This window comes from Sinocyclocheilus anshuiensis, unplaced genomic scaffold, assembly GCF_001515605.1.
Source record: "Sinocyclocheilus anshuiensis isolate Anshui unplaced genomic scaffold, SAMN03320099.WGS_v1.1 scaffold392, whole genome shotgun sequence".
Taxonomy (NCBI): Eukaryota; Metazoa; Chordata; class Actinopteri; order Cypriniformes; family Cyprinidae; genus Sinocyclocheilus; species Sinocyclocheilus anshuiensis.
The window spans coordinates 725,994-741,240 of NW_015557091.1; the positions used below are offsets into that span (position 1 = coordinate 725,994).

Here is a 15,247-nt window from a genome sequence, read left to right on the forward strand (position 1 = left end):
AATTATATATATATATATATATATATATATATAGTAAATAAACCTAAATTGTATTTTAAAAAACTTATTGAAATGACATGTACACATAACAATATTACTTAAAAACATTAGTTAAAATTGAAAGTACAATAATATAAGATACTTCAAGCTATTAATAAAAACTGTAATATTGTGTAAATAATACTAAAATAACACTTTTTGACTGTAACCAGTCAATATGTAATGAGAGACCTTCCAGACAGTCTCTGACGTAACGGGGAGGCGCTGATTTCTTCTTCTCCTGATCAGCTGACATGTCATATGGAGTCAGATCATCATCACTTAAAGAAGAATAGAGACGTCATTTCAAGAGAAATGTTATCAGTGAGCAACATCACTGGACGTACAGTTCTCATCTGTGTTTATGTGTACCTGTCCAGTTCAGAATCACTCCCGCGACCAGCTTCTGATGGCACTGACTGACCTGCTGAACCCTCAACTTTAGACTCTGGTTGAAGACTGAAACAAAATGTCAAAAAGTCATAGAGGTGTCACATAGAGCAAATTTTAATTTTAAAATAAGTTGCACTGGTTCAAAATTGCATGGTAAGAAAAAAATAAGTTACACCGGTCTAAAAGTCACATTTTATTATTACAAAATACTGGTAAATATAATCAAACGTTTGCAAACATTAAAAACACTAGAAATATGTACTTTAGTTCTGCTCACTTCAAAAAAAAAAAATCATTTAAATATAAAGGTATTCAGAACAGGAATGAAAAACATAAATTATAGTGGCATTTGTTATAAACAACATTTATTATAAACATCAAGCCTATACTAATTTATTTAATTTATTTAATTTATATAAACGTGTTATACAAATAAACTTTTATGCTGTATGAACCCAGATGTTTTCCATGCTTGACATTAATTGCATTACATAAGTTGTTTTGGAATATAAGCTGCAGCATGTTTCAGATGATTAAAAAAAAAACGTATATACCGGAAAATATGGTAAACAGAATAATGACATGAAGTGTGTATTTTACCTAGTGGAGGTATCAGGCCGCTGTTGTTCATCATCCTCATCCTCAACAGATGGAGACTCCATTAATGACTTCAGCTCTCTGGTCTCCTCATCCGCCTCATACTGACACATAAAAACATGACAATGCTTAATTAGCATTGAGAGTCAAGGAATGAAACATGTGATGAGCACATCTGTAACTTTTGCAATATGCAAGATGCTTTCATCTTGCTAACCTGGAATTTTAATTGTGATCCTGGTGTGTCTAATTTGTGACTGAGACACTCGCCCACGATCATACCCATCCGACGAATACGCTCGATACTGCTGTCTAGACGACACTGGACACCTCCCAGCATGCACTGAAACATCTCTGTAGGACAGGAAACCTCATAATACACCAGAAAAATGTATGCAGCTGTACATAAATTAAATAAGGAAAAAAGCTGCACATTTGAATGTATGCGTGTGCATTACCTTGTCGTAGTTCTTGTATTTCAGAATGGCTGAGTAAAGCCACACACAGCAGCAAAGCTTTACTGACGTACAGCTGCTGTTCGACAGACGTGTGTTTGACGGCACTGCTGTTACACCACACCTGACACACACTCCGAAGGACCTACACACATCAGTTAGAACTTCTCTTAAACAACTTCTTTTGCATTACATGCAAAAATGACTTATGAGAACGACTGACACAATAGCTATCAACATACCTGTTTGAGCAGCGTCCGACGCTCTGAATCCAGAGCCAAATAACCAAGAACAGACTTTAACAACGCAGTCTGAGATCATAGAGAGACAGGAAAAATAAAAAGTCAATACTTTTATTCAGCATGGTTGCATTAAATTGATCAAAAGTGACAGTAAAGACATTTATAATGTTACAAAAAATTTCAATTCAAATAGATGATATTCTTTTGGACTTTCTGTTCATCAAAGAATCCTTAAAAACATGCATCACAGTTTCCACAAAAAAATGAAGCAGCACAACTGTTTTCAACATTGATAATAATCAGAAATGTTTCAAATCAGCATATTAGAATGCTTTCTGAAGATCATGTGACACTGAAGAATGGAGTAATGATGCTGAAAATTCAGCTTTGATCACAGGAATAAATTACATTTTAAAATATATTACATTTGAAAACAGTTATTTTAAATTGTAATCATATTTCATAATATTACTGTTTTTACTGTATTTCTGATTAAATAAATGCAGCCTTGGTGAGCAGAGTCATCTTTCAAAAACAAAAAAAGTGTACTATGTTTTTAACAGCAGTGTAGGTTATGCTTTAAAAATTGAGAATGTATTTTTCTTATTTTGTCATCCTTTAATAATTTTTATGGTATCTGATAATTATAATGGTATTTTGATGCAAATGTCAACGTCTTGAATAATTACAATATTCCTATACCATGGTATTTTTATAGTATTTTAAAGAATAGGACGGTATTACCATTACTACAGTGTCCAAAAACTAAGATATTACTTTTTAGTAAAGAATGTAAAAGGTAACATTCTTATTTGTTGTTAATATTTTGTTGTTATTTATATTGTTGTTATTACTCACTGTGTGCTGGTACTGCTGCAATAACAGTTTATGAGTGAGAACAAACTGAGCTTTCTTATTGGTCACCACCAGGTTTCCCATCAGCCTGGACACAGCAGCCGCTCTGAAACACACACTCGTGTCAACTAACAATTCATTCATTAAGAATTCATTACTGTTAATAACCTCCTCTCGTACCCACTGAGGCTGCGTATGAGTCCTGTGATGACGCACTCTGTGCATCTTTCTGGAACCTTCTCCAGCAGTCTCTGCGTCACACGCTGCCACAGCGGGTCCACACGGGTCAGGGATGAGAGCCGGGGGGCCAGAGTCTCAAAAATCTGAGCTACATAGAAATACACACAGATACTAATGCAGCAGACAGGTTGCAATCAGTGAAGGAAATTACATTGGTAACTTAAAAATGAAACTTACAGCTGTATCCTTGGATACACACTTTTCCCAAAACCTGAGCCACAAACCCAAGAGAGCAGTCCTGTCCCGCTATACCAGAAAGACACACGTGAGCGAGGCACAATAAGACAGATGGACACCAAATATACATTAAATTATGCAGTAGGTGCATCAATGCATTAAAATACACAGTGGTTGCAATGATGCATTAAAATATGCAGTGATTATGATGATACAAATATGCAGTGGTTGTAACAATGCATTAAAATATGCTGTGGTTGCAACAATGCATTAAAATATGTAGTCTTTGCAATCATGTATTACAATATGCAGTGGTTGCAATGATGCATTAAAATATGCAGTGGTTGTAATGATGCATGCAAATATAAAGTGGCTGTTATGATGCATTAAAGAATGTAGTGGTTGTAATTATACATTAAAATATTATGTGGTTGCAATGATGCATTCATATATGAAGTAGTTGTAATGCAGTAAAATATACAGTGTTTGCAATGATACATTAAAATGTGCAGCAGTGGTTGCAATGATGCATTAAAATATGCAGTGGATGCATCAATGCATTAAAATACACAGTCGTTGCAATGATGCATTAAAATATGCAGTCGTTGCAATGATGCATTAAAATATGCAGTGATTATGATGATACAAATATGCAGTGGTTGTAGCAATGCATTAAAATATGCAGTCTTTGCAATCATGCTTTAAAATATGCAGTGGTTGCATGATGCTTTACATATGTGGTGGTTGCAATTATGCATTCAAATATGTAGTGGTTGCAATGATGTTTTAAGCATGTGTTGGTTTCTTTATTTACAAGTATTTCAGCCCTGAATGTGTGTACCTCTGAGAGCGCAGCATGTCTTCTCCAGGGAGTCCAGCATGCTGGCGGCCAGCAGTGGGTAGTACTGCTGTGGTAAGAAGGCGTCAGGTGTGTCTGTGTGCAGATGGTTGCAGGTGATGGAGGGTAAAGCTGCAAGGCGGCCAATGATGGTCTCTCTTAGCTGGGGAGAGTCTGAACAGGCTCCGCCCACCTCACATCTGGACCACAACAACACCTGGAGACGACCTGCAGAGAGGAACTTCTCCAGTACAGACATGCATTGCTCCAGAGCCGCACACTCTCTGTGTGTGCAAGAGACACAACACATCATTAGTACAGCACTGACATAACAGATAGATAGATAGATAGATAAGATAGATAGATATTGATGTCATACCCTGTGGAGCTGATGGTGTCCAGCAGAAGCAGCAGTGTTTGGTCCGGTGGACCCCTGAGGAACATCTCACACCAGAGCTTCTTGATCTCCTCATCATCACACGACCCGCCGAAGCAGTGCGCGCTCACCAACACCTGAATTGCGTGTGTGTAGTGAAGGCGCTTGAACTCGCCGTCCTCCAGGTTGCGCGTGAGTGTGCGCAGCGCGTGCACGATCTCCCCGGGGTCTCGTGAGGCGGAGAGAGTCCTCAAGCACAAGTCTACCTGCAGCCGCACCGGCTCCTCGGTACCGGCGGACCCCATGACGTCACGGAAACCGATGCTTGGCTGAAGATCCAGTTTAATGCAGCATCACTTCTGCAACATAATATTAAAATATCACTGAATACATTCGGCAGTTGGACGAGGCTTGTCATATGCGGGTCACATACGACATATAATCATTTAAATGAACCCCTTAACTGTCAACTCACATTTTTGAACATAGAGTGCACTATTCCAAACTTTAATTTTGAACTTCTCCAGTACAGACATGCATCGCTCCAGAGCCGCACACTCTCTGTGTGTGCAAGAGACACAACACATCATTAGTACAGCACTGACATAACAGATAGATAGATAGATAGATAGATAGATAGATAGATAAGATAGATAGATATTGATGTCATACCCTGTGGAGCTGATGGTGTCCAGCAGAAGCAGCAGTGTTTGGTCCGGTGGACCCCTGAGGAACATCTCACACCAGAGCTTCTTGATCTCCTCATCATCACACGACCCGCCGAAGCAGTGCGCGCTCACCAACACCTGAATTGCGTGTGTGTAGTGAAGGCGCTTGAACTCGCCGTCCTCCAGGTTGCGCGTGAGTGTGCGCAGCGCGTGCACGATCTCCCCGGGGTCTCGTGAGGCGGAGAGAGTCCTCAAGCACAAGTCTACCTGCAGCCGCACCGGCTCCTCGGTACCGGCGGACCCCATGACGTCACGGAAACCGATGCTTGGCTGAAGATCCAGTTTAATGCAGCATCACTTCTGCAACATAATATTAAAATATCACTGAATACATTCGGCAGTTGGACGAGGCTTGTCATATGCGGGTCACATACGACATATAATCATTTAAATGAACCCCTTAACTGTCAACTCACATTTTTGAACATAGAGTGCACTATTCCAAACTTTAATTTTTATAATTCATGAATAAAAACATTTTGTAACATGATTTTGATGTACCATTTTCATGGTAATGCAATGTCTGATTTTAAAATGGGTTTCAAAGGATGCATTTTGAGATTTTAAGTTTTCAATTGATATATAATTTCTGATGATTTCTAAAGTGTGATAGAGAAAAAGGCAACGAAGAAGACTTTTTGCTACAAAGGTCAGAACTCCTGTTATGATGTAGATTTTTGAGATGCACTCTTGTAATAAATTACTTTTCCTACATAATTTTTTAAACAAAAAAACATTTATTTGGAAGTCTTAGACCTTTCCAACGATATAAAGTTTGTCATGATTAGATTAGGATTTAATTGTAATATAGTGAAATAAACGTAGGTGTCCCACCGAGGGGACGGGTGACAGTTAAGAGGTTAATAAATTAGATGCAATTATTGATTTACAGGATCGTATCAGAGCTGCATAACTACAAACCTCATAGGATAACCATATATATACTATATGAATACCGTAACGTTAATGTATGTAAGTGATTATATAGCAAACGTACTTAACTTGGTTATAGTTTTAAAGTCATTCCGTGATGATAAAACATTAAATAACTGGCAGCATCAGTCGTGTTGACACAACTCCATGTGATTGCGCTCTAATACGTGTCCGTGTAGAAGCAGATCGTCTGAACAAAGGTTCCTATCATAACCATTCCATAACAGTTCACTAGACGGCGCTACAGAACACGCTACCCTTCTCAGGCTTGTTCTTTGTTAATCACTTTTTTATTAATTAATTTACTAGGTTCATCAGGAATAAGTTAGTTAATCATTATAAAAGCATTTGTGCCCTCCAAAAACTGTTAAAAATAATTCCCTTTTCATTTCTACGTGTGAACAAACAGCATACTGATAATATTATATGAATATCAACATTTTAATAATATCACCTATATCAGCAGAGCTGGGAAGATTACTTGAAGATTGTAATCCGCTACTGATTTCAAATTACATGACAAAAAATGTAGTTAGTAACGTAATCCATTACATTTCACATTTTAGGTAATATAATCAGAGTACTTTCTGATTACTTTTGACCTAACTCGTTTATCATATTGATTTAAATAGGATAATATCGTACCAGATTGATATAAAAATGCAAAGAAAATATATTCGATTTCTTGTTATTAATATTATGAAGTGCACTAAACGTTACTTTACGTCAAGGTTTCCCAAACTGGGGCTCCTGGAGGAACTGCAGGGGGTTTGTTAGTTTAATGGAAAGCTGATAATTAAATCACAAAAATTGAAAATGAAAATAAATCATTTTAAAATAACAACAATCAAAATAACACACTTAATCAAAAATATTATCATTTAATTTAAATTAAGATAATTCAAATAAAAATGAATGTGTTCATCGGTAGTTGATGCAGTGTTGAAATGTTGAGAAAAGAAACTGAAATGGTTTTTGTTAATCCAGTGGTCAAATGCTGTGTGGCCTCTCAGTTGTCTGTCATTTTAAGGTAATAACAGGCACTGCCATTTGTATCTTAATAATATAATAAAAGACTTCTGGTGTCATTCACTTCCAGTTATTTTACCTGTACAAAAACAGCCCGTTATGCTACTTGATATTACAAAATTATATTTGTTGTCATATTGATTTAATTTATAATCATAATCATGAACACTGGTTTGTAGCATAAATGGCACTTTATTTTGCAAAATACGGTGGATAAAAAACATACAGTAGGTCAAGGGTTAACAGGGTTGGATTTCAATGATTGCATCAGGTTTTTCAAATGCCTTTGCATTTTATTTTCATTAATTTATTTGCTGTTCAATCTCAAAAAGTACAAAAAGTTGTAGAACAGGCCCAAAAGTTGGCTTGTTTCTCTGATTATGTTTATCCATACCGTAAGGACATGCATTCGCACTGATCAATTCTATTCTATTCTATTCTGCTCTTGTTTGGTGTTTATGTTCAGGCTTATGACGCATAAAAAAAAAGAAACATCCACAAAGAACCTCTTTGCACTTAATTTATTGGCGACTAATTTTATTTTCATTTTTCTTTGAACCTTCATACAATTATTTGAAAATCTATAAGACCCCCAAACAGTAAAAGATACATCTTATGGGGGCATTTTCAAAAGAAAGCAAAACATTCAACAAAAGACAATACTGATATCTTTCATTTATACAGCAATCTTAACAATTAGAGTAAACATCATTTTTTTACAATTGTATCCTTCATTATGAGGAGTCCTTTTTCTTTTATTAACATGTATTTATAACTATTATTAGTCTTTTAAAGTCTAAGTGGCAAGCAGAACTCCTTCTAAGCGGTGAAATGTTGTCTTTGGACACTGGAGATGTGTGTTGATATATCTTAAATCATATACAACAGCTGTTAACATCAGACAGATCAAGAGCAGTAGATTCAGATCTTCCCTTATTGTCTCTGGAAGGAAATGAAGGAAGGAGAGTCGGTATTCAAGTTTACAGAAGCAACGTTCCTGCGCTTTAAGGTCCATCAGTATCATTACAGTAGCTTTAAAACAGCCATACAGACGTGACAGCAGCGGAATCGTCCTCAAATGTTATCCAGCATCGTCCTATAAGAAGAACTGATCGACGGGTCTTAACGAAATACGCAAGTCAGAGGAGAGGGGAAAGAAAAATGTGGACTGCAGCCTGGTTTTCCACAATCCCAAAAAACAAAAACAAAGGCATTTAAACTCATTTAAGATTTTCCACTGGATTTTCCAGGTCCAAAAAAAGTTGAAAGTGAAAATCAAACATGCTTGTCCCGGATGAGAGGGATGTACATCCATAATGGCGCGCTGGATCAGACGAAAAGAGATCAGTCAAGTGGAAGACAAAATGAAACTTAATCTTATTTCCTTTTGTCCATAAAAATACGTTTCCAAGAACCAAACGTTCTAGATCAATATTTACACCCAAATTCATCAGAGAGCGACATAAAGAGTTCTGAAATGCAGAAATGAAGCAAAAGTCCCTTTTCCCGTGTGTTCTGTTGACGGTTCGAATTCCCTTCAGTGCTTCAGTGTCGGCTTCTTTTTCCCGCCAACGTTGATAAAACAGCTTCACCTTATTTATCTATCAAACTATTTAAATAGCAAACAGAAATTTCTCAAAATAAAATTACTTGAAGTGCAATGAACATTTCCAGTGAGTCTTTTGTACAGAAAATCAAAGTCCGACAGGAGGCGGCAGACGAATATTCTCAGCAAGAAATCGCACAGGACCGATGACCTTACCCACAATGCAACACTGCGAACTCCCTTGGTGGGTGTCAGTCTCCCCTGATCCTTTGCGTTCTGCATCATCGTAATAAATAAGAATTGAAAGAAAACAGCAGTAACATTCAGCAAAAACTCGTTTACGAGCAAAATCGTACGCACACGCTCAACCCTCAGGCCAGCAAATGTCCCTCACATGGGCTAACGGTGTGACGGTTAAACCAGACTTACACTGGTAACTTAAAACAAACAAGTTTCTTATACTGAAATTCAATCCATGAATTGTGAACACAGATATACAGAGGGAATGGGCGCCTCAATCCCAAAACACAGGGAAGTCACAGGAACCGAAGGACGGGGCCATTCACACACACACACACACACACACACATACAAACACACACACGCACACACACACACATACAACAAACAGTGCTCTGAATGATTAAATTATTTGATCAACATAATGATTGGATTCTTCACATCATCTCCAGTTCTGCTCTTTACGCCTCTCGCCTCCTGTTTCAGTTCATAAATCAGGTAGGGTCGTCGCCATGGTGATTATTTGACCTCCAGGATGGAGGGGTTGCACTCCATGATGGCGACGATGATGCGGTCGATGTAGTCCTGCAGACAGAAGTTGATCTCCTCCTGTTTGTGGACGGCCTCCATCAGCTGCTCACACACACATTAAATATCACAAAGTGTTCATATCAAAAGCATAAATAAGCACAATAGTGTAATACTGACCTCAGTGCGAGACACACTGTTGATCTCGGCGGCGAGTGACTCGGACAGAGACTCGGTAAACAGGCTCTTTGCTCCCTGGATGCTCAGATTAATGATCTGCCCATTCAGCTCGTCGTTCTGCTCCTTCAGACTGCGGTTATCCTGTACACAGAGACAGAACCACAGCAGAGATATTTGACCTGTTTGAGTCTTGGGTCTGTCGTTATCAGTCTGTGTTGACTAATTTGAGTTTGTTTACCTGTTTGAGTCTTTTGGGTCTGTGTTAACCAGTCTGAGTTTACCACTTTGAGTCCTGTGTCTGTCTTTATGTGTTTTTTAGATTGTGTGTTGACTAATTTAAGTCTGTTTACCTATCTCAGTCTTTTGGGTCTGTGTTAACCAGCCTGAGTTTACCAGTTTGAGTCCTAGGTGTGTAGTTATCTGTTTTTTTCAGTCTGTGTTGACTAATTTAATTGAATAAATTTAAGTCTGTTTACCAGTTTGAGTCCTGGGTCGGTCTTTACCTGTTTTTTTTAGACTGTGTTGGCTAATTTGAGTCTCTTTACCTGTTTGAGCCTTTAGGGTTTGTTGTTTCAAGACTCAGTCTTTACCGTTTTGAGTCTGTTCTTGCCCCATGTCTTGTCTGTGTTTGAGTCTGTGTTGACCAGTTTAAGTCAGTTCTTACCAGTTTGAGTGTGTTTGTACCTGTTTGAGTCTGCGTATCTCCTGCTCCAGTTCATTCTCTCTCATGTGAGTGTTGTATTCCTGCAGGCCGGAGCTGGCCGATCTGCCTCTTCTCACTTCAGTCTCCAACTTAAACAGCTGCAGGTGTTCTAGCTGCTTTCTCAAGTCCTCTATCAACTACACACACAGAGAAGCCATTAACAGAGATGAACAACCATGTGACCCCAGCTATAAAGCCAAACAGAAGACCTCTCACCCCCTGAGTGCACTCCTTCTCTTTCTGGTTCGTATGACGTTCATGACTCAGTTTGTCGGCCATTTTCCTGCGAGATTCGATTTCTTCGTTCAATCGATCTGTGACGTCGTCCACCTCATCCTGAAGTTTCCTCTTTTCCTGCAAAAATGACTCCATCTGAGAGACCGTTTGGACTTTCTTTTGGACATTCGGCAACAAATAAGAGTAAAACGTGACTAAAATAACGAATCAAAATAATGTAAAAATAGGTTTGATAGTCAATAACCATTCTTAATTCACTCATCATTGGCAGATGTGACAAACAGGTCATTTTGGACTTCGTATGTAATCTACAGATGTGTATGAGACTCTGCGTGTGTTGGTACCTCCTCCAGCCTCTCGATGTTGGCTCTTAGACAGGGAACACATGACCTCAGCTCACTGTTCTCCTCATCCAACTGATGCAACCTGAACACACAGACAAAAATGCACAATGATATTTTCTTTTTGGGCAGAGTGCACAATGAAAACATTCAAAAACAATACTGGGTTATAGAAAAAAAAAAGTCATGTTAACACAGCCGGATTATATTAAATGCTGAGCCAAGTAATCTCAGAGCTCCTTTAATTTCTGCAGTTCTCCACTAGATGGCAGACACATTTTATCCACACAGAAAAAACTAGACAAAATAACAGATTAAAGCTCTTAACTGTAGTGTTATTTTAAGTATTATTTATATAGTATTATTGCATTAAAATTTTTAATTGGACTTAATTTCAAAGTTTTAGTAATTTTATGTTTTTAAATAAATATTTCTATGTAGCTTTAATTGATTTTTTATTATTATTTTTTTTTCAATTTTAGTTTCAGTAATTTTAGAACTCAGTTAGTTGCCAAGGCTTTATTTCAATTAACACAAACATTTTTAATAGTTTTAGTTAACAATAACAACACTATAATCATCCTGGAATATATGAACCGTGAGAAATAGTATTTGCTGCATATGATGCATGTCTTCATATTTCTCGACTATTATAAGACACTGAAGATGCGTTACCTGAGCTAAAGACCTTCTCAGGAGGACTGTTAATAAAATTACACCTCTCCAAATGTGCTTAACAGTATATGATGCAAGACTCATGACATACACAGCCCACAAGCAAGCAAGTCTCTGCATTCACTTGATTTAAACATTGTTTTTTTAATTGAATATCGTTGTTCCAAATTGTTTAAAAAGTAACATTATATAACTGGATAATATAAATGAAGATTTGTCAAAATTAAAAGAAAATTATAATCTTGGAATCATCTGTTAAAATGGGTCAAAAATTACTAACCCACCAGAAACATTTTGCTTCATGTGACATATTCCAGCTAAAGTGTTTTTGTGAATTTAAACAGTCATAATATCTAATCTGTTATTGCATATTAAAAACCTAAAAAATATAATTTAACAAATATTTTTCTGGTACATATATAAATCCATGTTAAAAATAATTGAAATGGTCGACGCCGATGGCCTCGTGGGCAGCGCGCCGACATACAGCGCCATTGCGTTTTTGGGTGTCAAGACTTCCAAGTCCCGGCTTGCGGACCTTTCCCGATCCCATCCCCCTCTCTCTCACCCACTTCACTTCCTGTCGACCTATACTGTCCTAACTAAATAAAGGCATAAAACACCATAAATAAACTTAAAAAAAAAAAGTACAAAAATTGAAATGTATAATTTTTGTGTCAGGGAAAGTGCAAAGCAGAAAAAAAAAATCTTGTTGTTTAACCCTGACAAGCCCGTTGCAATCAAAGCAATTGTGTCCAGACTAGACTTCAACTGCTAAAACGTTGTTGGTCGCCCACAGCGAAATTTCTCAAAATGCCATTCTACATTAATCATTAAAGATATATTCTGTCCGCCCTCACCTGGCCTGGAGGTTCTCGATCTCCAGGTCTCTCTCTCGCTGGAGTTTGTTCAGAGCATCTCTGTGTTTACGGGTCTGCGTGAGTAAGTTCTCCTCCGAGTGCAGCTCCTGCTCCTTCAGCTGTTCCTCCAGAGCGTTTGCGCGGTGGACGAGAGTGAGGTTCTCCTGCCGCAGGCGCGCATGCTGCTCTTCGCTCTCCAACGAGTCCTTCTCCAGCTCGCACACACGCTTCTCCAACAGCAACACCTGCAGGACAGACACAGCCTTCGTTCCTCATGCTTTCACAAAACTATCCGTTTTTCTATTCCGTCCATGTCATGTGTGCATTTTTGACTGCACTGTCACTATCAGATGAAAACACAACTTGAACTGAACTGAGATGAGATGAATAATGACACAATTGTCTTCTTCAGAACTGCTTTATGAGTGAATTGCTTAATGGGTTTTTTATTTGTTTTAAATTGAATATTGTTGTTGCAAATTGAGCTAATTTAAATGCCACAAAGGTAACACTATCCAGCTGGAAACATGAATGAAGGTTTGTCAAAATAGAAAGATAATCTTGCAATCATCTGTTGAAATCGATCATAATTTACTAATCCACCAGTAACGTTTTGCTTTGAATGAAATCATATTCCAACAAAAGCGTCTTTATGAATTTAAACTGACATAATATCCAGCTGTTACTGCATATTAAAAACCTAGTTTTAATTTAATAAACGTTGCTAAAATAATTTAAATGTATAATTTCTGAGGCACAGAAACTGCAAATATAGCAGAAAAAAATTTAAGTGATTACTTTTGCAACATAAGCACTATTATTTAACTGAATTGACTCAGCATATACACTATTGCCTTCTGTAGAGATACTTATAGCTGAATTGAGCTTGTTTCATAATCATTGAACTTTACACAGTTATTGAACTGAATTGAATCAACATTGAACTGACTTAAGCTGAATAATGACAGCAGAATTAGAATTTGTCTAATATTTGAAAAGGTTTGCATCATTGATTGTGTTATTTTCCTGTTTATTACTGTGAGGCTGATTTGAAATAATCTGTATTGTATAAAGAGTTATATAAATCAAGGTAGAAATATATTGTATCATGGTAATATTAACTTTTTATTAATATTTTAGTTACATTTTTGCCCTTTGATGACAAAACTAACAACCTAATTCACATCAAATGCACGATTTGAACCAGTTTGATGCAAAATTTCTATATTAGTTTCCGAACCTTGTCTGTGATGTCACGATCCGGAAGGTCCAAGATGTCTCGAGTCAGATCTCCCATGACATCCAGAGTGCCAGACTGCTGCAAGTGTCTGAAAAACACACGCAAACATTTCAACATGTTCCCTGCTGAACTGGAAACCAGCATGAATTTCCATGCTGGTCCAGACTGGTTTTTTTCTTGCTGCTGGAGCAGCAAACTTAGACATAGTTGACTAATAACACTGCAAAAAATGATGTTCCTCCTCTGTACTTTTGTCTTAGTTTTCTAAACATTCTTAATTGAAAATACATTTACTTGCAAAATTTGCAAGATATAAAGTCTTGTTAATTTTGCAAGCAAAATTACTTAAGTTTTCTAAAAAAATTTTTATCAAAACCTAAGTGAGTTTTTGCTGAAAACAAGAAAAAAACATCCAAAATGACATGCAACACATCACAAAAGTTTCCCATTGTCGTTTTGTCCTTAAAACTGACGTTTGGTGCATTGAGAGGGAGGATCTCACCTTGCTGCTTTCTTACTGGACAGCCTCTTGCTGGAACTATAAGAGAGAGCACAAACAGGAAAAGGGTCAGGAAGAAAGAACGGCAAAGAGGAAAAACTCTCTTTCCATCCGTGACCTGTGAACCGCAGGTCAAAAAACACCCAGCGAAGCGCTGAAGTTTGGGGCCGTCAGCTCTTTCTGCAGGTTGAATGCTGAATCAATGCTCTTCTTTCAATGGTAATGACCTCACGGTACACGGAAATAAGCACTGTATTTATGGAGGTGTAACATGGATGCATGAAAGGAGATTCTGTTCCTGTTGCGCAAGTCTGAACCAAGAGAAACAGCTTTGTCTATTCTCTTCATAGTCAAAAAAACACCCTCATCACTGTTCCCTACTGCCGCTTAGGACAAGCCAGGCTTTCCATGATCTTTTAAACAAAATACCATATATTAATATGTTAAATTAAAGTTGGATAAATTATGTTTCCTAGGCTCATTTTCTTACTCTGTTTTGGAAAAACTGACTATTGAATATTTAATGCATACCCAGGTAGAATAGTAACAAAATGTTATACAGTTCTTAAAGGTACAGTACACCCAATAATGAAAACTCATGTCATTCTAAAACCTTATGAATTAATAAAATAAAAACTGAGATTTTTGAGCTTTTCTTGTCTATGCAATGGTGTTGTAAAATAAATAAATACAATCATATAGGTTTAGAACTACATGAGGGTGAGTAAATGATGAAAGGATTGTAATTTTTAAGCTTCCGTCTCTTTAAGAAATGTGCTTACCTATGTGTTTTAAGCTATCAACACTGCCTAGTTATATTTGTATTATGTAGCCTGTATTATTTTGAAAATATTTACCTAAAAAGCACTTCAAGACTATCGTGCATGCATCAAATACACACACAACACACACCACAGCATCAACAGCAGAGCATTTATGTTCACCTCAAACTTCATCTACAGAATGTACAAACACTGAGCCTTCACATCAAAACCAACACGAGTCATGTGACACTGTATAGATGTCTGCAAGTTCTTGAAGCACACACATGCAGACAGTGACAGTGTGTGTGTACAGTGGCCAAACTCAACACACATGCAGGGGAGGCGTGCACATGCTGCGGGTGCGTTACCTATTCATCTCTAGCCACTGCAGTCGCGTGGACAGATCCTCCAGACGACTGATCTGCTTATGACAGTGAGTGCAGAAAAACTCCAGCGCCTCCGACTGAAGGAAACTCTGGAAACTAGCAGGGAAAGAGCTGGGGCTGAGAAGACCAGAGGAGAGGAGAGAAGG

General features: G+C 37.6%; 3 protein-coding genes across 4 annotated transcripts in view; all 3 read right to left on the reverse strand.

Moving 5' to 3' along the window:
* telo2 (TEL2, telomere maintenance 2, homolog (S. cerevisiae)) overlaps positions 1–4,614 on the reverse strand; it is an 8,306-nt gene extending 3,692 nt beyond the window's left edge. Inside the window, exons 1-11 of the mRNA XM_016472191.1 lie at positions 4,216–4,614; positions 3,840–4,120; positions 2,999–3,067; positions 2,762–2,909; positions 2,585–2,687; positions 1,727–1,795; positions 1,488–1,629; positions 1,247–1,383; positions 1,033–1,133; positions 412–498; positions 232–320 (exon numbers count right to left, since the gene is read on the reverse strand). Of these exons, the coding sequence (XP_016327677.1) occupies positions 232–320; positions 412–498; positions 1,033–1,133; positions 1,247–1,383; positions 1,488–1,629; positions 1,727–1,795; positions 2,585–2,687; positions 2,762–2,909; positions 2,999–3,067; positions 3,840–4,120; positions 4,216–4,517 (1,528 nt within the window). The 5' untranslated portion in view covers positions 4,518–4,614. The remainder of the gene's footprint in view (positions 1–231; positions 321–411; positions 499–1,032; positions 1,134–1,246; positions 1,384–1,487; positions 1,630–1,726; positions 1,796–2,584; positions 2,688–2,761; positions 2,910–2,998; positions 3,068–3,839; positions 4,121–4,215) is intronic.
* Positions 4,566–6,034, reverse strand: LOC107677123 (telomere length regulation protein TEL2 homolog). The gene is made up of 4 exons (XM_016471912.1): positions 5,943–6,034; positions 4,885–5,240; positions 4,719–4,773; positions 4,566–4,571 (listed from the first exon to the last, which is right to left on the reverse strand). The coding sequence occupies exons 2-4, from the start codon at positions 5,184–5,186 to the stop codon at positions 4,566–4,568; spliced, it is 363 nt and encodes a 120-aa protein (XP_016327398.1). The 5' UTR covers positions 5,187–5,240; positions 5,943–6,034.
* A 1,579-nt stretch (positions 6,035–7,613) lies between these two features.
* The window catches only part of LOC107677234 (rab11 family-interacting protein 3-like), a 28,289-nt gene continuing 20,655 nt past the window's right edge, over positions 7,614–15,247 (reverse strand). Inside the window, exons 6-14 of one of the 2 annotated variants that reach the window (XM_016472055.1) lie at positions 15,084–15,218; positions 13,955–13,990; positions 13,453–13,540; positions 12,213–12,457; positions 10,681–10,762; positions 10,316–10,453; positions 10,081–10,236; positions 9,397–9,537; positions 7,614–9,321 (exon numbers count right to left, since the gene is read on the reverse strand). In XM_016472055.1, the coding sequence (XP_016327541.1) occupies positions 9,208–9,321; positions 9,397–9,537; positions 10,081–10,236; positions 10,316–10,453; positions 10,681–10,762; positions 12,213–12,457; positions 13,453–13,540; positions 13,955–13,990; positions 15,084–15,218 (1,135 nt within the window). In that variant the 3' untranslated portion in view covers positions 7,614–9,207. The remainder of the gene's footprint in view (positions 9,322–9,396; positions 9,538–10,080; positions 10,237–10,315; positions 10,454–10,680; positions 10,763–12,212; positions 12,458–13,452; positions 13,541–13,954; positions 13,991–15,083; positions 15,219–15,247) is intronic. The other variant, XM_016472056.1, reaches the window with a different exon arrangement.